The sequence below is a fragment of the Peromyscus californicus genome, unplaced genomic scaffold (assembly GCF_007827085.1).
Source record: "Peromyscus californicus insignis strain IS unplaced genomic scaffold, ASM782708v3 Scaffold_22__1_contigs__length_63687245, whole genome shotgun sequence".
Lineage (NCBI taxonomy): Eukaryota > Metazoa > Chordata > Mammalia > Rodentia > Cricetidae > Peromyscus > Peromyscus californicus.
Window position 1 is genome coordinate 45,992,047 of NW_026294525.1, and position 24,528 is coordinate 46,016,574.

Below are 24,528 nucleotides of genomic sequence, written 5' to 3' on the forward strand. Positions count from 1 at the left end.
GATGTCTACTATCACATCAAACATCAGGGCATTTAACGTCAAACTTTAACAAATTTAGTCTGTCAAATTTGTTTCACTTTTTTAGAATCAAGGTGTTTCAGATACAAAATTAAGCTCATGACCTGATCTCATTCTTCTCTTCTCTTTTCTTTTTTTTTTTTAAAATATTTATTTTTGTTACTTTTATTTTGTGCATGTGAATATGAATACAGGTCCCATAGAAGCCAGAGGTGCCTGATTTCCCTGGAGCTGGAGTTACAGGTGGTTGTGAACCACCCAACATAGGTGCTAGGAACTAAATTTCAGCCTTCGGCAGGAGCAAATAGTACTTAGTGTATGCTCTTAACTACGGAGCTATCTTTCCAAGCTTTTCTTCCCCTCTTAGAAGTAATCATTATCCTGAAGATAACCCACATATATATGTATGTATATATGTATGTTTGTGTGTGTGCATGACTATGTTTACTTATATACTACCCAATTTCATGTTTGTACTTTTATAACATGTTTGCTTATAAATAATAATTTTTATGGTTTTGAAACATATATAGCTATTAAAATTTATTCTTTTGAGCTGTATTTTGTCAACATTTTCAACTTAATTTTATTACTGTGTTTAGATTTCATTACTGTTTTCTTGAATTATAGTGTTGCATTGCATACATAATTGTTCTTTTAAAACTCCACGTATGTAGTTGACATTTTCTTTGAGCCACCAACCAGCTCCCAAATAAAAACACAGAGACTTATTATGAATTATAAATGATCAGCCATAGCTTACGCTTGTCCCACTAGCTCCTTTAACTTAATTTAACCTGTTTCTATTCATCTATGTTTTGCCATGGGACTTTTTAACTTTCTTTTGTTCTGTATGTACTACTTTCCTGCTTCCTCCATGTCCGGCTGGCTGGCCCCTCGTCTCTCTGGCATATTTTTTTTTCTTTTCTTCCCCTAGCCTAAATTCCTCCTTTTACTTACTCTCCCTGTCCATAAGTCCCGCCTATACCTCCTCCGTCACTATTGGCTGTTCAGCTTTTTATTAGACCAATCAGGTACCTTAGGCAGGAAAAGGAAAACAGCACACATCCTTACTTAATTAAACAAATGCAATGCTTCTTTGCATAATTAAACATTCCACAACACATTTATTTATTGGTCTCAATTGAAAAATTGCCAATATCTTGCTAGCAGGAATAACGTTCCAGTGCACATCGTAACATCTGTCTCCTGAGGAAAGGTACAAGCACTTGTTGAGTGTGTATACCTGTCATGGGATTGTACAGGGAGTATATGGGGGAGGTTCTGGGGTTTCAGGGCAGATTTAGAGAAGGCTACATCTGTCTGGAAGGTTAAACAAGGATCCTCGAGGCTCAAGAGAAGCATAAGGAAGAAGAATAAACTTTATTAAGCGTATTGAATTCTCACACTATTAGGTTTCTCACCTCGGCTTCAGTATCAGTTTGGGCCTTTATGGGTCTAGTGTTGGACTTTATGTCACTTCTCAATATCACTTTGCCTCACATTAGAAAGACTCTGAATTGAGCTTAAAACTTCCATTAAATAAAGTTCTCTTTTCCATGTAGTTTGTATCAGATGCCAATGTCTTGAAATATCATATAGCTATTATAGCTACTTGATTTTTATAAGCGTTTCTGGCTCTATTAACCATTTGTCTTTCCCATGCCAACACTTCCTAAACTGGTCTACAAAACACAGTGCAGATCCAAAACAGCAGAGTGGTTCCCTTTGCTGTCTAAAACTCCCGTAAACCAGATTGCAGACAAATTCCTCCAAACCACATACATGACATTAATCAATATTAGCCCCAAGTTGGAAAGTTATGGTGAAGCTTACACACAAGCGTGGACCTTGTTCTAAGGTCAAAGGGGAACCAGTGAAGGATCATAAGTAGAGGCCTGATTTGTACTCTAGAAGGGATGGAAGGACTGATGGAGTTGAGACTAAAAACATCAGCCTCACAAGCAGTGAGAGTTTGCTCCGGGCTGCGAGGAAGGTGAGCGAGCTCAGGAATATAGCAATAGAATGCCTAGGAAAGGGCGCAGCAGGGAGACTTAACAATGACCTCAGGTTTGTCGCTTTCACAGCACAACAAGGTCCAGGGCCACATGATGGGATGTGATCCAGAAGGAAGCAAATGTCCAGGGTTTGTACACAGAGGCGTCTGCAGAACACCTATGGGGGGTTTCAGCAATGACTGTTGACATCCAGCTCAGTGCATTGGGAGAATGGTTTTGGCAAAGGTTTCCCTTACAACTGTGAAAAAAAAAAATAGAACACATCTTGTCCCTAACTTTATTGCTAAAAAGGCATTAGAAATGCCCAACACGTGAATAATTTCTGATTGCTAGTTTAATATGTTATATATACTTTTTCCTTTTATTGAAAATAGATTTTTTCCTCACATAATATATCCTGATTATAGTTTCACCTCCCTCTACTACTCCCAGTTCCACCCACCTCCCCTCCCATCTAGATTAATCAGTTATACTTTATAAATACAAATTAATTGACTTTTAAAGTGAAAAAATATTTTCTCACTTTTGGAAGTGTTTACTAAAAATTTAATGTTGTTAGTGTTTATTGCAGGTCTGTGGAAAACAAAAACCATCAAACTGAAATAAACATTGATACAGCCCCTCGTAGGACTGCTGATTCATAGAGGAAATTAATATCATTGAATGATATCAGTAGAATATGTGTACATATTGGTTGTAATTTTATTTTCATGTCAAACAATTAAACCATATTTTATCCCATAAGGGTTGCTTTTGTAAAATTACTGTGCAGAAGTTAATGATATACGAGATCTTGCATTTTCTTTTATTTATATATAACATTCCTTTTTTTTCAGGAGTTCAAAATATATTTTATTGCTAATCTCAGAGTTCACATCAGTGGCACTAAAGAGAATTCAATACTCAGCAAAATGAAACATTCTTATTTAGAGTCTCTTCCGAGAGAACTCTAGCAAGAGCGCAGTCTACATTTCACATGAACACACAAAAGAACGGTTTGCACTGAATGATTCTGTGAGGTTAGAATAACAGTGGTGATAACAGCTGGCACTAAGGGAACCTGGGCATGTCGGGATCCATAGTGCTGAACAGCTCAACTATCTCATTTTTCAGATGAGGAAAATGAGCATCTGAGAAGCTAAATTACCTGACTTACTATACACTAACCAAATCCCTAACGCAAATCTGCTGAACTTTGTCATGCTTTAAATAGCTGTGTATAAATAAAACACAAATATGAAAATACCATAATGAAACCCATTTTTTGTATGTTAGCCTAAAAATTAAGGAAAATAAAGTGCTGTATGTGTTTGGCCTGTCCTGAAACCATATTTTTGCATCAATTTTGTCTTTATCTCTTAGCAAGAACCTGGAAACTCATTCCTGTGCATTTCAAGAAGTGAGTCTGGGACTTAGGAACTGTTTTTCTTAAGAACGCTTTGGGCGTGGCCACACCATCCTGACACATCTTGCTCCCTACTGAAGACTTGTGCAACAGCAGTAAGCCCAGCACAAGCCTCACAGGCATCACACTACATCTCTTAGCAGTCAAGTTGTGCCAATGACTGGCTTGGAGAGGAGCAGGTCAGGATTCACCAGTCGGTTCCAAGGCACTTTGCCCTTGTATTTCTTAGAGAGCAGCCACACACGATAGAAACACAGCTGTGCCACGGGCTATTTCTTCTCTGAGAGAGGTGCGCCCTCAGAGGGTTTTCTCTGCTGATTTGTTGTCCTGTAATCCTCAGGCAAGCGACTACTCAGCTATCCATAAAAACACAGCAAGTATCATTCCCAGGTACAGTCTCTAGATTCTAAGTAGTTTCCTCAAACAACAGAAAGTCACAATGGATGCTGTGAGCTGTAAGGGGGCCACACAATGAATAATGGATGAAAAACTGCCTATGTGTCAAACAGCACAAATGCATCATCCCCCATATACACAAATACAAAGGTGAGAGAGCTTGACAGTTTGCAATCTAAAATGTGGGAACAGTTTTATGTTCCACAGAGGTCACATGCAGAGCGTTAATAAGCTAAAGCACACAAATCCAAATGACAAGTGCTGATTAACGAACTGCCCACGAAGCTCATATTTGCCTCCGTGTGCTTAAGGATGCTTAGAGGCTGTAAATCTCTGACCCTCACTGTGACTATTGATTGGTGAGAACAGCACCCTTGTTTTGAACTAATAAAAGGCATAGCTTCTCTTTACTTTAGAGCGGATATCATATTGAGTAGTTAATTTTTCACTTTTGTAAATGTGTTCCCTGATTCCTTGGAGGTTCCACAAGCATCTTAAGAAAAGATGAAAAACCATAGCATTACACTGAGAGATCTTGGTTTGGGCCTCTTCCTCTTCAGTTACCTTCAGCTTTAATGTTAAAACCATACCAACAATATGAGAGAATGTCCTCTGAACGCATTAATACATGTTTCTCTTCCTTGTCACGTACGTTCATTTTTCAAGAGAAGTACTATGAGATTGAGTTTGTGGCTATGTAGTAGAGAACATGGGGCATAAAGAGATGCCTCAAGTGGTGAAGCACTTGCCAGAAAACATGAGGACCCTGAGTTTGATCCCCATCACCCACACAAAAAGCTGGACATGGTGGTGAGAATCTGTAATCCTAGTGCTGGAGAGGCAGAGATGAGAGGACCCCTGGAACGTGCTGGCCAGTCGGTCTAACCAATTAGTGAACCTAAGGTATAAAGAGAGATCTTTCATCTTCTCAGAAGCTCAAAGTGGAGGACAATACGGACACCCAACTTCAGCCTCTACTCTCCACATGCACATGCAAACATGTGCATGTACAAGCACCTTCACACTTGTATACACACAGAGCCAGGCACAGGAACACACAGATACACCTCAGATACATGCACATTCACAAAGAATACAGAATTTTACTAAAAGTTGCTCATATTGCCCGAAATCATTATTTTTGAAGAGATTCATCTAGGCAAGATTGTACATGCCAGATATCCCAGCATTCAAGATGCTGAAACAAGAGGATCATGCCGTAAAGGCCAGCAAAGGCAACTTAGTATAAGCCTGTCTCAAAAAAAAGATAAAGGATCATGGGGTATGGCACAGGGGTCAAATACTACTGGAAAAACTTTCATTAAGACAAACTCTCTTTAAACATCAAATACCTTAAAAACAGTGAGTACATTCATCATAGTTCACTTATAACATGTTTTTCAGCCATTTGTCCCTAAAATCCAGGAAAGACTGAAAAGTATTTTCATTTAATTGATGTGCTTTTGAAGCATGCAGATTGTGCTCTTTGCCATCTATAAACTCGAGGATTTACTTTAAAGTTCAATAATTGAATGAGATGAAGCAATAACCTTTCATTTAAATTCATCACTTCTTATCTTTCCCAAAGAACAAAATGTCCAATGTGGCACAGTCACCATTGTTTACTTTTCTATGAGGTCTTTGCTGAAGTTTCTAAAACTTGCCCTGGATTATACATCTGCTGCCACAAGACAGTGTGAACAGTTTGTTATCAAGGGCACAGAGCTATTGTGGTGATTATGTGGAAGCCAACGTCTCTCTGTGTTAAGTAGAAAACTGAAGTCCTGTAATATCCCCTTCCAGGGGATTCAAGCATATCACGCCATGTGCTTCCTACAAAAGCAAGCAAACAAACAAACCAAACACACAAAGAAACACCTTTAGGTTTGCGTTTCAGAATTTATTTATGTCCAGTGTTTTCTCCTTCTCTTTTCCTCCCTTTGTGCATTTTAGAGGCTTAGAGAAGGAGAATGCACTACCTACCTACCTTGACTTTCAAGAAATGTGTATTTCATAGCCGGGCATGTTGTCCCACTCCTTTAATCCCAGCACGCAGGAGGCAGAAGCAGGTGGATCTCTGTGAGTTCGAGGCCAGTGTGGTCTACAAAACGAGTCCCAGGACAGCTAGGGCTATTATACAGGGAAACCCTGTCTTGGAAAAAGAAAAAGAAATGAAAGTAGAAGAGAAACATGCATTTCAAGAAGCTGGGAAAAAATTAGAGATGTAGCCTAGTAACAGACCTCTTGCTTCACTGTGCAGGGCCCTGAGTTCAGTCCCCAGTGCACAGGTAAGGGGAGCTAGGAGGAGTTCTGAAAGTTCTTACCATCAATAATGACATATTCTCTATCATATATGTGTGTTTAGACTGACTGAGATTGGTGGAATAATATGTACATAAAGAGACATCATGTGATATCCCTTTAATGCCTCCAGCTTGCATCTTTTTGTGTTATCGTTTAAGAATAGACTTAAAACTTCAAAAAGCATAAGAGTGTTTGCTTATCCTATCATGGTGGATTGTATTTGTATGAGAACAGATTCAGTTCACCAAAAATAAAATGTATCAGCCTGAAATTCACTGCTACTCAACTTTATTTGCAGAAGACTTGCACACTGTAGTGGACTGAAAGCACACGGAGGCTGCTGTATCCTAATCGGCGGAACAGAGACTGCATCTAGCAAGGGCTTGGAGGGCAGATGCTGTGGCCCCAGGAGCCCTGCCCATTGTGCTACATTGTCAGGACCACACAAGTGCTATTCCACTGTTCTGTGGCAGGTCTAGGGGCCTGACCTGTCAGTGTCCTGTTGGAGGAGCCCACACACTGCTGCCCACTGGACCCTCTTTCAGAACTTATCCTCCCCACCCCACCCCCACCCCCCGGCTCCCCTGTTTCTTGGGATTAAGTTGTTATAGTCACATTTCTCAAGGAGATGCTTGAGTTGATTAGAGTCGGTCTAATATAAAAATCTCCTATTAGTCAAAGTTTGGGGGGCAGTAATCTCACAGCCTACTGCTCTACTTTTCCTTTCTTCATAGAAGTGTTCCTGGTTTTTGAAGTGGGACAGTTCTTTAATGTGTAAATCTGTCTCACACATCACCAGATTTTCACAGCCCTTGTCCCAGCTCCTTAAAACACAGCGGCAACCCTATTTCCATAGCTCTCATTGGGTGAGACTTTCAGCATCTCCAGGATTCTCCTTTCTTTCTTTTTTTTTTTTTAATTTATTTTAATTTATTTTGCAATACAATTCAGTTCTACATATCAGCCACGGATTCCCTTGTTCTCCCCCCTCCCGTCCCCCTCACCTTCCCCCCAACCCCCCCCCCCCATTCGCATCTCCTCCAGGGCAAAGCCTTCCCCACAGACTGAGGTCAACCTGGTAGACTCAGTCCAGGTAGGTCTAGTCCCCTCCTCCCAGGCCGAGCCAAACAATCCTGCATAGGCCCCAGGTTTCAAACAGCCAACTCATGCAATGAGCACAAGATCTGGTCCCACTGCCTGGATGCCTCCCAAACAGATCAAGCCAATCAACTGTCTCACCCATTCGGAGGGCCTGATCCAGTGGGGACCCCTCAGCCATTCTCAACAGAGGAAACTCAAATGGCCGAAAGACATTTAAGGAATTGCTCAACATCCCTAATCATCAGGGAAATGAAAATCAAAGCAACTCTGAGATACCACCTTACGCCTGTCAGAATGGCTAAGATCAAAAACACTGAAGACACCTTATGCTGGAGAGGATGTGGAGCTAGGGGAACTCTCCTCCACTGCTGGTGGGAATGCAAGCTTGTACAACCACTTTGGAAATCAATATGGCGCTTTCTTAGAAAATTGGGAATCCATCTCCCCCAAGATCCATCTATACCACTCTTGGGCATATACCCAAGAAATGCTCAACCACACCATAAGAGCACTTGTTCAGCTATGTTCATATCAGCATTGTTTGTAATAGCCAGAACATGGAAACAACCCAGATGCCCTTCAACTGAAGAATGGATAAACAAAATGTGGTATATATACACAATGGAATACTACTCAGCAGAGAAAAACAATGGCATCATGAGGTTTGCAGACAAATGGATGGATCTAGAAAAAATCATCCTGAGTGAGGTAACCCAGACTCAGAAAGACAAACATGGTATGTACTCACTCATAGCAGGATACTAGACATGAAACAAGGATGGCTTGTCTGCTACTCACATCACCAGGGAGGCTACCTGGAAAACAGGACCCCAAGAAAGACACAGGGATCACCCAATGACAGAGAAATGGAATGAGATCTACATGAACAGCCTGGACATGAGTGGGGGTAATGAAAGGCGAGGGTTGAGGGAAAGAGAGCTTGGGGGAGCGGGAGATCCCAGCTGGATCAACAACAGAGAGGGAGAACAAGGAATAGGAGACCATGGTAAATGAAGACCACATGAGGATTCTCCTTTCTTAAAGCAGGAACAAAGAGAAAGATTTTGCATTACAACTATCGTTGGAATTTGTCTTTAATGTACAAAAGCTGCCAACATTTTATTGGAAAATATACTTGTGAGCATATAACTAGAGAGATCTCTGATTTCTCCTAGAAGAAAACTGCCTGGAGAGATGAAAATAAACCAGCTGCATTCTAATCTGTGATTTCGTGTAGAAAACACAGGTGTGTGTGTGTGTGTGTGTGTGTGTGTGTGTGTGTGTGTGTGTGTGTGTGTGTTTGCAGCTATGACATATGTTCTTGATCTTTTCCCCTGTAATCAGATTGGTGAATCTCCTAAATGTCATCATAGAGCCTTCATCCAGTGACTGATGGAAGCAGTTGCAGAGATCCACAGCTAGGAACAGGGCTGAGCACCTGGAGTCCAGTTGAAGAGAAGGAGGAGGGATTGTATGAGCCAGGGTGGGGTAGGGGGTGGGGGGCGTTGGTCAAGATCATGATGAGGAAACCCAGAGTTAGCTGACCCAAGCTAGTGGGAACTCGCGGACTCTGGACTGACAGCTGGGGATCCTGCAGGGGACCTAACTCGGCCCTCTGAGTGTGGGTGACAGGTGTGTGGCCTGGGCAGTTTGAGGGGCCCCTGGCAGTGGGACCAGGATTTATCCCTGGTGCATGAACTGGCCTTTTGGAGCCCATTCCCTATGGAGAGATAGCTTGCTCAGCCTTGATGCAGAGGGGAGGGGCTTGGCCCTGCCTCAACTTGATGTGCCCAACTTCCTTGGCTCTCCATGGGAGGCCTTACCCTTTCTGAGGAGTGGATGGGGAGGTGATATGGGGGAAAGGTGGGGGAGGAACAGGAGGAGAGGAAGGAGGGGAAACTGTGGTTGGTACGTAAAAGGGAAAAAATTAAAAATAAAAAAAAATTTTTTTTAAGGATTCACTGAATCAGCTGAAACATTTACCTGTCTTTAACAGTAGTCACAATTATGCACAACTTGAAGAGAAAAACCCTAAGAGTTGAGTTATAAATGTAGCATTTTAAAACTTGGGTTTGTAACCTTAATTTTGCATTTTATTTAAGCAAAGTTTGAATGGCTACTTTTTTATAATGAATGCTACAGAACTTCCATAATGTTCACTTGGAAGCCACACAAGATCTTTAAATTGCAATTAAAATTAACAAAAAAAAAAAAAAAATGCTCCAAAATGTTGTGAGCATCGAGGCCTTAGAACTACGAAGGAGAGATTCTTAAATGATGAGCGTAAGCAAATGTAGGTAAGTGTGCCATATCATGGTCCCTTGTTCCTCTTAGGTGAAGTTTAAGGCATCTCTCCTTTGAATCATGTAGGATTTGTACTGCCTATCTAGAGGCATTTGTAAATATGTCACAGGAAGGCAGTTCTATTGGAACTTAGTGTTGAGGACCAAGGACTTTAAACTAAATCTTGCACAAGAATAGTTCTATAAAGCAGAGCCATCTTGTGTGAATACCAATAGTCGGGATTGGGAAACACTGTCACTCATCTAACAAACACAGACTCCAAGCCCGTTCTCTGGGACAAAGGGAAAGTTAGTCATGTGTTGCTTCTTGAAGTTAGCATCAGCCAGGAACATATGAAGCCCAGAGATGCTTCTCACCTGTCTTTTGGGTTTCTGTATACACTTTGGTCAACTATTTCCACTCGATACCTTAAAATAAGCCTAAAGAACTATCATATACTACATTGTCTGAAAGAATGCTCATATGTCTTTGAAAATGCTCTTATAGTTATGTCTCCCACATCTATCTGTGCTCAACTATTGGGCATTTATATAAAATCGTTTTCCAAATAGTTCCCAGCCTCCCCTTTCCAGTCTGTCTCTCTTCATCCCCAAATGCTGGAAGATACTCCTGGAACATCATTTATTCAGTGCTATTTTTCTACCCTTAAATCTTCAGGGCTTAATTTCTTATCACCCCACCCCTTTGTCTCCACACCAGGATGTTTTACGGTACGGCAGTGCCACCTTCATTTTTATATTTTTCCATATTATATAACACAGCATCTGACAATGCCAAACATGCCTTGAAATTTTTGTTTGTAACTCTCAAGAGCTGTGTTCGAACACTCCTTAACACTGTTACTTCATTGCAAGCCTATAGTTTCATCATTCTTTGTAGTCACACCATATTATTATTGGAAGGAATAGAACACCTAGCTTTGTATACTTGTGATTTGCTAATACTGTGAACTTTCTCTTCTTGTTCGTTAGATCATACCGTATGCTACTAAGTGGGCATGCTACTAAGCAAATGGTAGTAATATTCCAACAAGTCCACAAGCAATTGTCAATTTCTTGTTGAAAATAGGTCCACAGTTTATTTTTACCAAAGTATAGCATGATATACCATGGATATCAGGCACTATAAAATCTTACGTACCTGGAGCTTAATAGCGTAACCTAATTCTCTACACAAATAGTATGAGGTCCATCATAATAAGAGATTCTTTATAGTTAATGGAAGTTTTCTAGTGTAGGCTATGAATCTCACAGCCACAACATATGGAAAAGAAAAAGAAACATATATAGATAGATGGTGCATTAGCTTACCCATAATTCACTTCTGAACTAGGCTTTGCATCCAGAGAATCCCTGAATACCTATTCCTTCCCAGACGTTTAGCAAGGTACTTTATAAACAAGTGCTTTTAAAAGCACGGAAAATTAAACAGTCTGAGTCTCTTAACATGTACAGGTATGAGTCTGACACATAAACACTCTCGAATTATAGTGTCTTAAGCAGCAATTTATTCTTTCATTTCATACCCCAAATACTTCGGCCTGCAAGTCCCCACATTCTTCAGGAACAGTACCAATCCCAAGAGCAACCACACCTTTGCGAGCACTTCCACACATTCTTTTTTATTTCCTCACATCATTTTAAATAAAGAAGGAAAGTGTTTATCATTTCTATTCAGTTACATAGAATTGGAACACTGCTATGTAACAGAAATCACCACACTAATGCACAGGGAAAGAAAGTCAAGTCACTTTGGTCTAGGCTGAATACATTTAAGTCTTGACCTTGTAAACATTTCCACAGGAGGTAGAACATAGACATTTGACTTTTTGTCAAATAAGTGATAGTAAACAATGATTAGGAGAGCCTAATAAATTAAAGATATTGTGAAGGCATGGAATATATTTTCTTGTTTTAGAAACCAAAGACGAAGGAACATAGATACTTTTCAATAAATTAGAAAGTGAAATATTACATCTTTGGAATGTCTGCATCTTCAGATTTCCATTGGCTTCATTTGATAGTGTTTGAAGTTATGATCAATAATGACTTCACATTTTAGCCTCTTTGTGTGCAATACAAGTATCTCCATTTACTATGGCATTGTCCCAAGTATCAGCGATCTGAAAAACACGTCCAGCCACTGAATCATCTTTGCTCTCATGGCAGCTGGGGAGGGATAGTGACATCAATGCAACTGAGAATTTGAGTTTCAGCTGCATCTCACAGTGTTTCTTTAGGTGCCTCCAGCTGCTGTCCCCATAAACACAGTGTTGATGGGTGGTAAAGAAGACACCATGTCTCTATTGCTTGCTCCATTGGAGTCCAGAGTTTCTTGCACTGGGTACTGATTAGAAGTTCCATACATACACTGGGATGAAGATGAGGGAATCTGGGTTTGCAAGTTGGAAGCTAGAAGGGAAAAATATAATCAACAGTTGAAAACAAATTGACAAGTACCACTCAATTTGAACCTCTTTATGGTTTTTTTTTTTTTTGCATTTAGCATACATCAGCTATTTCAAATGTGAATGTTCATGATTCACTAGAACAGCAATATTTTCTTCTATTTTTCCCATTTTTTGTCCTGCCAGGTACTATTTCATAGAGGAAACTCAGTATCATATTACTCCTGTCACTAAAATATGTCTCCTGTCTGCCTCTGCCTTCTGCCTGCACCTCTGATCACCATTGCTTCCTGACCAACATAGCAGCCCCATGCTCTCATCTTTGCTTCGGTCTCTTGCCCTCCAGGGAAGAGCTAGAAAGATCTTGGTGATGTGTTTCTACTCTTTTTTTTTTTTTCCAGCCGACCATGACTTACTACACTCTAGGAACAAAACCCAGTCTCCTTGCCATAACTCATAAAACCCTACCTGAACTGACTCTTAAAATTCACTTTGCTCCACTCTCCCCCTCGTTTACCTGCTCAAGGCACACGGATTTTCTTTCTGCCCCCAGAAATTGGTAACTTGTTTTCTGATCCCAGAGGCTCTATAATGGCCATTTCTTCTGTCTAGATCGTCTCCATCCAATTTCCACAACGCTTCTGGATTGCCCAGTTCTCAATTTAAATGCTCCTGCCCCAGGATTCTACTCCTGACACCTGTCTCAAACAGCTCCCACTTTGCCAGCTGCCACTTTACACACTTTGGAGAAGCTAAAGTTACCTTTTTAACAAATTGCTTTAGGTTAACATTTTTAGTAACGGGTTTTATCATAGCATCTATGGTCTTTATACTGGTTCTGGTTTGTTCCCGTCTCCTACTGGCCTTCCCCAAACTCCCTTCCCACTCCAGCTGGTTTCCCCTGCTCAGTTAATTCCAATGTCTTACTTTCTCATCACATGCATTCCATTATATACATACATATATATTCCATATCTATTAAGAGTTATTCCTCCTTTCTCATGATCCTATATGCATACACATATAAATGTACCTCTCTCACATACAGATATATATGTACATACATAATTACATATATATACTTATTTAAATCTAGGTTCCACATATGAGAGAAAGCCTGTGATGATGAAATTATCTTTGTAATGCATACATTTGCACATTCATTGCCTTACTCTCCCCTTCCAGAGCATCAACTTCCTCCAAGCAGAAACTGTGTCCTGATTCCCTCAGCATCCTCATACCTAGAGTCGGATATACAGTTGCTCTACAAAGCCTCGTGAACATATTCAAGAGGTCCACATCCCTCTGGCATGGTTGATGCCTTCCCATTGTCAAGGCAATGCATGCTCTGTCCCTAAGGATCAGGCTGTATAACTAATGAAGACAGTGAGTCCAGGCCCCACGGGGCTTGTTCACTCACTCCCTTCCTCTTCCACTCTGAAACCCAGTTTGCAGTCTGCTCAGTAGGCAGCTCTGACAGCCAAAGCTTAGAATCCACCCTACTTCCAAGCCATGTTCCATCAAAGCTTCCATTATCTCCACAAGCAAACAGAACTAATAGTAACAATAGCAACGCGGCACATTTTAGTCTGGTGGTGAGGAAACTTCCTGAAGTGGAATTTTCTGCTTCATTAGAGTAACCTAGAAGCAATGGCTGTTAGCAGATAGCAGGAGATGAGCTGCTAGACCACTCAGGGCACATTTGTGATGGCCACAGGAAGGGAAGAAGTGCTTCCTATTGAATGATTGGAAAAGTACACTGAGTGATGAGAGATGGAATTTATTTCATTTTCCCCGTGCTTCTATTGGGTGTCCTATGTCCTTCACTTACACTAGTGTAAAAACCAATTCCACTGAAGATTTAATTCTCTCATATAAACATGAACACTTTTTTCTGATACTTGATGAAAGCATACTTTCCCTTTGATACTTCATTATTCATTTTCCAAACTAAATGCACTCATAGATTTAGGTTCAAAACCTATGTTATGGGAAATAACTTATTAATTCAAGTGGACTAAATGTATGTACAGATTTAAGGTTGTTAGTTTGGTGCTAGATGTCAAACCCAAGGCTTCACACATGACAGTCAAGGGGTCTACCACTGGGCCACACCTGAAGGCTCTGGATTGGTTTGTATTCTTCCATCACTCATTGATTTGCTAAGCTCCTACCATGCAGCCAACTAGGTGGTGTATCTAGACCCTTCACAGATGAGGCTCAGGTTGGAAGAAGCAGCTGGAAGACTTCATAGCAGGCACACTGATTTGCTCACTTTGGCTTGAATTGTATGTTACAGAACAATAAACATAGCAACATTTTCTGCCATGGTATTCAATCTCATTTTACCAAAAAAAAAAAAATTAAGAAAACACTAGCTGCTACTATCACAGGATACATTTTTGGAAACATTCCCAGTGGTGTGGGGTGCTAATGGAGATTATGGGGTCTAAAGATAACTCTTGACACCTCCTTGTGAGTCCAATGATAGTCATAAGAGATGAGGAAAATGCGCCATTCCTGTTCTCATAAAGTTCACTACTATTTAGAATACCTTGGAACCAGCTATACTAAAATTGTTATACATAGTAAACATAAGTTATTACTTTTTGGAAGGAGCAATAGATCTTAAATCAGGCGTGTACTAATCATACAAAGAATAAGGAATGGAAATTCACTCTTCACTCAAATACAAAAACAACTTCAGATCCAATGATAAATTACCTTAGGGCCATGCATGCCTAGTTCACCCATACATAACCCCCAGATCATTTTGTGTATCTGAAGTTCATCACTTCTTAAAATGCTTCCAATGCCTAGGAAAACAATTTACCTACTACAGGAGTCCGACATGCAACTGGAGAGGATGTGTCTGGATAAAACGAGTTGCTCTGTTTCCGGTCACTGTCATCTAAAATGTTAAGTGGATCATGGATGTCACTGTAGGGAGGCAGTGAGCGAACACTACTGATGACGGAAACATGTTGGTTCACCATCGATCCGAGCCTCTGAGCTTCTGAGTAGTTTATATTGTTTCCATAGTATCCTAGAACAGAACAGATCGAGAATACTCTGTTTGCTTTTTACTGAATCACCCCAGGAAAGGTGATTCAGTAGGAACAACAGTGGAGTATAGTCCTAAAAACATCAATGGTTAATATCATTTCTATTAGTAACTTGAGAGTTGGACTTACACTTTCATATGGCATGGTTTACTATTGTATTTTTGAGTTAAAAGGTAACGGACATATTATTCATTTTGAGACTGACTGTATCTTTGCCACATTTTCTTTATCTAAATTTATGAAGCATGTTTATGAAGCAAGACACAAGTACTGTTAGCTCTTTAAATGAGACTTCTTCTCAAACACAGTTTCTATTTACAGAATCGTGTTCCTGGGAGAAAGGCTGGCCTACACCTAGGAGAAAGTCTTTGGGAAAGTTTAATGAATTCAGAGGTCTTTCAGTTTCCTTAACTTCAGGTATTTTGTCTTGTTTATAACCAAACACGGAATATTGATTTTAGAGCCAATATTTAAAATGTGCTGTTAATTCTCTGGAAGACACAATTTCCATTAAGAATATTTTCAAATGACAGAATATTGTTTGGCTGTATCTGGCATAAGTTTTCACTGTCTTTTAAATCGTGTATGATAAACTTTAATAAGTCCACCAGAATTAAGGAATGTATTTGGGTGTGGCAGACATATTCTGCAAGGGCTAAGATTCTGTGATTTTTACCATTTTTTTCTAGATGGCATGATAATCAGCCAAGGTGAAACTCAATATCAGATTGCTTTACTGCCTTTTCAAAAGTCAGAAAATGTCTTTAAAAGTTATATACCATTAGGAGAATTAGAAGGCAATGTTGCTCCTTGGCAGCTGCCAGCTCCTGAATTACTAAGGAAATTGAAGCTTCCTGTGTTCAAAAACTGTATGCTATGTGACTCCTGTGTGTGTGTGGATGGTCCGTAGCTGGAAGGTGGTCTGGAATTATATGGAGAGCCAGTACAACTGCCACTGAAGAAGTCTCTGGAAAGCTGCTGTTCAGTCCAGGCCATGCATCTTCCATGCTCTGCACGGTGAGTATAGAGGTTTGATGAAGGGTGAGACTGTGCCCTGAACACAGTCTGATAGTTAGAGTTGGTCCCATAAAAGTCATGGTTGGCTGGAGAGAGGGAAGGATAAATTGGCTCTGGATATGTTGAGCAGTGTGTTGGAACTGAGAGAACTGAGCCCACACTTGGGGGTCTGCCTGCCATTGGCCCTTGGTTAATGACACTTCCTCGGCTTGCCATGGCTGGAGAAATAGGTGGTGTCATCAGATGGCCGGTACTCTGTGAAAGCTCTATTTGACCTGGAAAAAAAGAGTGAGAGGATTCTGTGAGTAGTCTAGTAAGTAGATGGGATCATGGCTTTAAAGGTATTCAAACGATTTATGAACGTGCCCTTTGTTCCAACTTAGTAATTCCCACTTTCTGTAAATAACTAAACTGGAGAACATATAGGCACATGTATATTCACAACACAACTATATTTAACAGCAGTGGTAACTTGGAGTTGGTAAGAGTAAAACCTGGGATAGTTTCATTTTCTCATAGGCTGGGGGAGGTGGAGGGGATCTGGGATAATCTGGGAGGAGCTGGAAGGAGGAGGGAGAATAACAATGATCAAAATATACTGTATGAAAAAACTCTCTTTTTTATTTTGTTTTTTGAGATAGGGTGCCCTGGAACTCTCTCTGTGGACCAAGCTAATGAAAAATATTTTTAATTAAAAAAAAAAAGAACTCACAAGTAGGAATGGCAAAGGAGTGTGATTGTACCATAACAAAAAAATGATTTGATCTTTAATAATAGAAAAATGCACTGATATCGTAATGCCCATCATTTCAGAGACAACTGAAAACATCAGGAAACACAAGGGGTGAGCGATGGGATTTACAAATGTCTCCAACTCTCTGGGCTTTCCTGTGGTTTAATTAAACCATGGCATTAAAAGGTCTTCATTCTTAAAATTCTGCATGCCCAATGAATTAATGTATAAAATGGGACTTTTTTTTAAAAGCCCATGAGCCAATGAGAAGATTTAAAATATTCTCGATCTCCAGTTTAAATCACTGAAAATTCATCCTGCTGCAAAGCATAAAATTATTGTATAGCTGTCCTAATGTGGCTGGAAGAGAAACCTCACCAAAGCCAAAATCAAATAAGCAACCCAGTTTTTAAAGGCAGAATTTTGCACACAGCCACCACCCAGACCTACATCCTGGGCCTTGGGCTGGCCACCCTAGGATACCCACAGGATCTCCATGACTCAGGATGGTGGCAGGATATTGAGGGGAGTTTTGGTAAGGGTGCAGTGATATGGGGTATCAGAACCCAGAGGCCTTGAACCAGGCCAATGACTCATTGCAATATTGGGCAAGAGGATTACTGCATGACACACCACAGCTCCTAGTGCCACTCCAATGAATAAAGAGATGATGGAGAGGAGGGAAAGGAGGAGAGCAGGAGCAAAGAGTTTTTTTATTTTTTTGTGGTGGAGGGCACTGCAAGGGTGAGGGGTGGGGGAACACAGAGGACTTGGAGATGAGTGGAATTCGGGTGCATGATATGAAATTCCCAAAGAACCAATGAAGAAATTATGTTTAAAATAATAGGCAAGAATCTGGAAAGTCTATCAATCGAAATGTTCTTTGTGTGTTATTAGTTTATATACAGTAAGGGATTTTAATTTGAAGTGCAATGCAGTATATTTTTATGAAGTAAATAATTTGTTATTAAAGAAAAAAGGAAAAGACACAGTTTTGCTAGACAACCCGGGCTGGATTGAACTAATGACCTTCTGACCTCAGTCCCCTGAATGCTGGGATTACAGATGTGTGCCACAATGCCTAGAAAGAAATCCATGTTTTATCTTTAATGTATCTTAAAGATTTTATGCATATCTAAGATAGGTTTTCTTCTATTAAATGAAGAGACCTATTCATACTTCTGATATGAGTTACTGTCGATGCATGATAATCACATGAGTAATGGTATAAACAGCAATTGCAAAATGTCAGAAATATAAACTCATGAATTTAAAAAATGGGTTTTTTCTTTTATAATATAAAATGTTTTTCTCTTTGGCATTCCTGAACTTGTGAGTGTTAAGAGAAATGGGTCCACTGAGATGTGCTGGAAAATGTAAGGTGTGCTTTCTTGCTTCTCCTCATACCTGTAAGTGGCATGTTCTCAGCATTCTCAGCTGGGAACGGGTGCAGAGCAGGGGGTATTGCTCCAGGCTGGCTGGGAGGCAGAGGGATGTAGGATGTCTCCACATGGCTTTCATTCTTCACAGTATCACTGGAAAGTGAGCTGCCCTTATTACGGTTGGCCAGAAAGCAGGAGCTCGGGGAAGCCATGAAGGCAGCTTTACTGGCATCTGCAAATGTTATTTTAAAGAGACAAAGATAGGATTATGAAATACTCTTCGTTAACAAGCCCAAGCAAAAGACATTGAAAATGGATCTTGGTTGAGTAATGAATCTGGAAACTCCACAGGAAACAGGCTGGAAGGCTTTGATATTTATGGGTACTAGGTTTGGTAGTTGAGTATTTATGGTCAGGTATATTCTGAAGGGCACTAAACAATCCACTCTGGGCTAAACAGGCTTCAAAAGGCAGGTTTCTCACCTGAAATAGGCTATCCTTCCTCCTCCGATCTCCTGTTATATTTCTACATGGTACTGCTACATGTGCTGTTTTGAATAACAAGGATTTTTTGTGGGTACGACAGACACTTCTCTAACTTTATCTAAAGTCTCAGAAATTAAGAATGTTAAGTTGTGTAAACTTCCAGTTTCCATTGAGGAACTTTCACTGCTGTGTCTAAATGAAGGGAAGAGGGTACTCCATCAATGTTCAGCTAGGACACTAGTGGTGCTGAGCTTGGAGGAAAACAGACTATATGAACCCCCGTGTGTACCTACAGATCCTTAAACTTATGTTTAAATAAAGGAATATGAAAAGTACAATAGCTGTTGAAGTTACCTGAGTTCTTCATATACTTGTCCAATAAGTTCTGCAGTTCCTGCTCTTTGTCGTTATTAAATTGAGTCTCCATGGCCAGGAGGATGTATTCATCCAGAAGCATCCGGATCAGATGGAAAGAACCTCGTTTATAGAAGAGGAGGCATGTACAGACAGAAAGTGGGGGAAGGAGGGAGGAAATAGGGAAGGGAGGGAGGAAAGAGGGGAAGGAGAGAGAAAAGGAAAGAGAAAACTTATCTTTGTGACCATCTCACCACACTTTACAAGGAACAACTGAAATAAACAAACACGTGTTGGACTTTCAATGACCTGCTAAGACCAACATGCTTAACTTGGGCCTCTAATCTTTCTGTGTACCTCCTGCTCAGCTCCCTGTGTGCACTGTCCTGCCAGCCCTTTGGCCACTAATTACATCAAAGGAAAATGTGGATGAAAGTGAGACAGGCTTTATGCTTTAAGAGGGCACACACTGGAGCATGATAAGCCTGAGTTGTGGAGAATGACCTCTCTTCTGCTTGATTTCTGTTTACTTTGCACTAAATAATTAGACGATGGCCAACGTTGTCTGAAAATTTTATCAAATAAGATGTCTTTCCAGCTTGAACCATATTTGATTTAAAAATAAAAGCAAATGAGTAATTTTCATGTGAAAGGCAGACCTGCGAACTTTTAACTTCTTTGAACTGTTCAGCAGTTTTCCTAACAAAAGTCTTTTCTTCACGCTAAAGTCAGGCTTCAGTGCCATGCATTTTAAGAAACTCGGAATATAAGAAAAGCTATTTTAAATAATAGACTATTGTTTTTGACCTTGAAACACATTATTTAACTTTAATCCCGTTGAACCCTAGATGAAACTTGAGTTGACTCTAACCTGTTTTGTAACATGAAAAGTTTTTAAAATCCAATTCACTGTCTATACGTTTAGTATTGTAACTGAAGGTTAGTGAGCTCAGAAAGGTTAGGGCAAAGACAGTACTCAATTTTTGAAAAGGCTAACAGCCCAGTTTACGTGGTGGGTTTAAAGATCAGGCAAGACAGTTCAGAACCTTAGGAGCCTGTGCCTTCTAAGTTACACGTTGGTTCCTCAAGTGCAGCTATGTGGGTGCTGGGGAAAGATGCAAGAGGCAGCCATGCTACGTAATGATGGGTGCTGGGGAAGGATGCGAGTTTTCCCCATGCTACGTAATGATGGGTGCTGGGGAAGGATGCGAGTAGTCCCCATGCTACGCAGTAAGTAGAGCCTCTGGGGAACAGTGTCTCAGTTACTGTTTGTTTTATACAGAAAACCTATGCAAGCACTTCTACAGATGGTTCACATAGGGGGAAGTGTTTTGATTTGCACCAGCTCTTCTAATACCTATACCTTATGAGAAGACTATTCCTCAGACTGGCTTAGGCAACGCCTCAAGGAGAGAAACTGTGAGCATTTGACACCGCAGGATCTGATTCCCCAACTATAGCTCCTAGCTACCGCTCTCAACTTGCTTGATAGTCAGACGTGTTTTGAGAAGGAAAAATTAGCAATAAGGCGTCCACGATGGGTGAACCGAAGAATGAGTGAAATCATGCAGAAACCGATCATCGTAAGGCACACTGAATACCGAAACTCGACGCGTTGTTCAAGGTAAGGTTGTGCATTACTCGGGCACCAAAAAAGCTCCACTTCAGCAGAAAGTCTTGCGCCCTCTTCTTCAGGGATCTTCCGTTTTGTTTGCTTGTCTAAAAGTAAAGGAGCAAAACGAAGCTATGAACTCGGCCACGTCACTGCGCATGCGCCCTGTTTAGATGCCTGGATAGACAAACAGCCAGACAAGCAGATAGACAGCGTGGCTCCATACTTATTTCATCAAATAAAATGATTGCCCCGGGATTTTTAACTTCAGCCTGTGGTTGGTTTTTTGTTTTTGTTTTTTTATTTCATCTTGTTATTTTCAAGGCACTATGTCTTTATTCTTTTATAGCTTGGTTTCCTATTAGAATTAGACTATAAAGTGAAATAATTCACAGGCTATTTTTTTTTATCTTCAATTGTTTTTGATAAAGCTTTAAGAAGGACAGGAGGTAATGTCTGAAGCGAGGGTTGTACTTTTCTGTAAATGATTAACCGACTCCTCTGGTCCTGAACGAGAGTCTGTTTTCCTTCCAGAACAAAAAGTCCCCAGACTGTAACCAGTTTCCTTGATATGGAGTGGCTCGCGCCAGCTAGTGAGAGACATATTTGTTCTCAATGCCTTTCTTCATGATGGATGGCTTTGAGAGCTAACTGAAACTGTTGAAGAAACCAAACAGAAAATGTAAAATTGTGACCTTCCAGATTCAGAATTTCAAATGTATATTAAAAAAAAAATCACAGTTCCAGTCAGTGTTAAGAAAATTCGTTTGTTTGGAAAGACTCAAATCTTTCCAGTTTCTATGTTTATCTTTAACTACTGCTATAGTTCAGGTGTAACTTTATAAACTGATAGAGGAAAAAGATAGCATCCTGTAGCTGACTCCGTGTTCAATACTTTCAAACTGGTGTGTTCCTAATTTTAATATTTGGGTCTTTCAATTTTTTAGGGCTTCAAAAACTTTACAAAGCATTTTAAATCAGCATACAAGCTCTATTAAATATCATTACAGCATGGTCGAACAAAGTGTATTTTAGTAGACGCTCCTTCTCCTCATCTCTTTGCCCTCCACTGTGCTTGAACTTCCCACAGTCCCACCCAAGTCTCTTACCTCTCTCTTGTCCCACATGTCCCTTTTCCCACCTCATCCTTTTGTATCACCTGTTCTGATCCTTTCTTGCCTTTACCCACAGTTACACTGTAATGTCTATGCACTTTCAGGCTCTGTCTCAGGCTCATGTGTGAGGACAAACACTTGCTTTTGTCTTTTGGGGCTTGGATCACCTCACTTGATACTGTGCTTCCCAGATCCAGCCATTTTCCAACAAATTTCATTTTTCTTTACAGATGAAGAAAATTCCACTGGATACCACATTTTCACTACCCATTCATCTGTTGATGGCCATCTAGGCAGGCCCCATTTCCTTTCTATCACAAATACACAAAACACGGTTTAAAAATCCACAGTCTGGATCTTTTCCACACCAGTAAAAATAATAATAATAATGACAGCCAGTTTCAGATTTTTTTCTTAAAAATACTTTCTGAATTACTCATAAAAATACCTTAATCACTCTCTGCTCGACCACAGTATCCAGCCATTCAATAAATGCTTCCACGGTAGCATTCTTCTTAAGGAGATCCTTCAGTTCTTGGAACACAGTGATAGAGTCATCTGCCAGGTCAAAAGAAGAGAAGGAGGAGCAGGAGGAGGAGGGAGGAGCAGAATGAGAACAAACAAGAGTTGGGAGGAAGAAGGGGATCAGTGGGAGTGAGAAGGAGAAGAAGGGTTATTAAGGATAAATATGATCAAAATACATCACATACGTATATGAAAAATCTCATAATAAAACTTGTCACTATGAGTAGTCAGTATGCAGTGATTCAAAATTAAAATATATCACACTACTTTGAACCCAAGATAGAACTTTGAGCTACAAATCATTGGAAATTTTATGGCATGAAGAGGAAAGAGAGATGAATAAATATGTGACATGTATTAATTTCTTTTTCTGATAATTATAACAAAAATGCTTAGTCATCAGTGTATCTGTTTTGGGATACACTGAAATACAGGTTTATACTTTATATATGTAATTTGTATACATGTCCTTGATGGGAATAATTACTATAATGAGCATTTCTTTTTGATTCAGCACTTTTATTTGCTGAAAGTAACTCATTAGAAGTGTCGAAAGCTAATGAATGGCCCAGGCTAAGCTTGTTGATTTTCTGCTTTTTGAAAGACTCTATCTTCTACAAATTAAGCTCTGCACTGCAGAACTGAGCCATTTACACAGATAACATTTCTCAGAAAATTTAAAGAGACAGTCTAGGATTATCATATTGTCGAAGAATTTGAGGTCTGCTGAACCCCGGGATGTAATGCAGCTAACTGAAATGAGGCTTGATGTCAGACCCCAAGAACAAGCCATCGCTTGTGCCACATCCTGTAGGAAGCCGCAGGTTGTTCTGTCTTCGCAGACAGAAAGTGATGGGGAAAGAGTCTGCTGCTGTCCCTTAGTATTGAGCACAGATGCCTAACCACTCATATGGGTTTTGTTAACTTTGTCAAATAGTCTAAGGCTAATTTAGATCTGTATTTCTAATAGCATTGTGCTGAGGCACAATCTTAATATGTGTCATACACTGTATAATGGCAGGAGCATTGGACATAAGCAAATGTGATTGTAGGTCATTTAAAAGTGGAAGAAAATTCAGAAAACTCAAAGCCATATGGATTATTTCCGGGTTATATATTTTTGGTTGTTTCTAATTAAAAATATTTCCATAAGAGTTTCTCCAACAGAAGTGATTTTGCTGTCAGGAACATTCAGTACCACCCAGAGACAATTTTGGTTGTCACAGCTAGAGAGAATGCTGCTCATGGCACCTGGTACACAGCCAATGATGCTGATAAATGTCCTACAATGAATGACACAGCCTCCCTGTCCCCCAGATAAGTTACCTACCAAGGGGTCGATAGTGTCAGCTAGGAGATTCTGTTGTTAGCTAAACAGACTCACGTTCACTGTAGATGTCAGACTCCGTGTCTGTACTGCTGGGGATGGTGAGAAGTGCCTGAGATCCGATACTATTTAAGTCAACCTTTTCAATATCAGATACCATGGAATTCACCACATGCTGGTCAAAGAGAGCTGGCCTGGCGATCTGAACATAGACAAAAAAAAAAAAAAAAAAAGACACTGAAGTGTATCAGTCACAGTCTACCTGAGAATGTCTTCAGCTTTGATTAAAAAGTAGTTTCTTGAAGGAAGACAATGATTAATAACTCTTGAGTTTATCTGTGTGTAAATGCATGTTTGTATGTAGTTGTATGTATGTGTCTCTGTGGGGGCCAGAGGTCTACATTGGGTGCCTTCCTCAGTTTCTCTCCACATTATTTTTTGAGACAGAACCTCTCACTGAACCTGGAACTCATCGACTGAACTAGAGCAACTGGCTGGGAAGCCCCAGGGATCCTGTCTCTCGGTCTTCTCTGTTCCAGCTTTATGGGTATAAGCTATCACAATGCCTGGCTTTTGTGTGGGTTCTGGTCCTCATGTTTGTATGGCAAATACGTTACTGTTTGTATGGCAAATACTTTATTGACTGAATTCTCTCCTCTGCTCAAGCTTTTCCATCATTTTAAATTTAAAAGCAATAACTGAAACTCATGATCGGTTTTGAGATAGATTTGAAATTTCATTTGAGATTTAGAAAATGAAAATAATATTTTTGATCCATCATCACACAGCAAGAATGATTAAACTTAAATATTAATTTAAAAATAACATTTTAAATGTTACATTTCTTATCTGGACCTATCTCTAGTTTGTTGCTTTTTTTTTTAATTCAAGATACTGAAACCTTCATAGAGCCAATAATTATAGTGACAGTGACAAGTGTCTGTGCCATTTCTATGTAT

At 40.0% G+C, this 24,528-nt stretch overlaps 1 protein-coding gene across 1 annotated transcript in view; it reads right to left on the reverse strand.

The window, feature by feature from the left end:
• Positions 1-11,781: 11,781 nt before the first annotated feature.
• Positions 11,782-24,528, reverse strand: part of Rfx6 (regulatory factor X6) — a 52,202-nt gene continuing 39,455 nt past the window's right edge. Inside the window, exons 12-19 of the mRNA XM_052750646.1 lie at positions 23,627-23,771; positions 22,166-22,275; positions 20,592-20,709; positions 18,991-19,113; positions 18,176-18,382; positions 15,798-16,310; positions 14,787-14,999; positions 11,782-11,957 (exon numbers count right to left, since the gene is read on the reverse strand). Coding sequence (XP_052606606.1) covers positions 11,782-11,957; positions 14,787-14,999; positions 15,798-16,310; positions 18,176-18,382; positions 18,991-19,113; positions 20,592-20,709; positions 22,166-22,275; positions 23,627-23,771 — 1,605 coding nt within the window. The remainder of the gene's footprint in view (positions 11,958-14,786; positions 15,000-15,797; positions 16,311-18,175; positions 18,383-18,990; positions 19,114-20,591; positions 20,710-22,165; positions 22,276-23,626; positions 23,772-24,528) is intronic.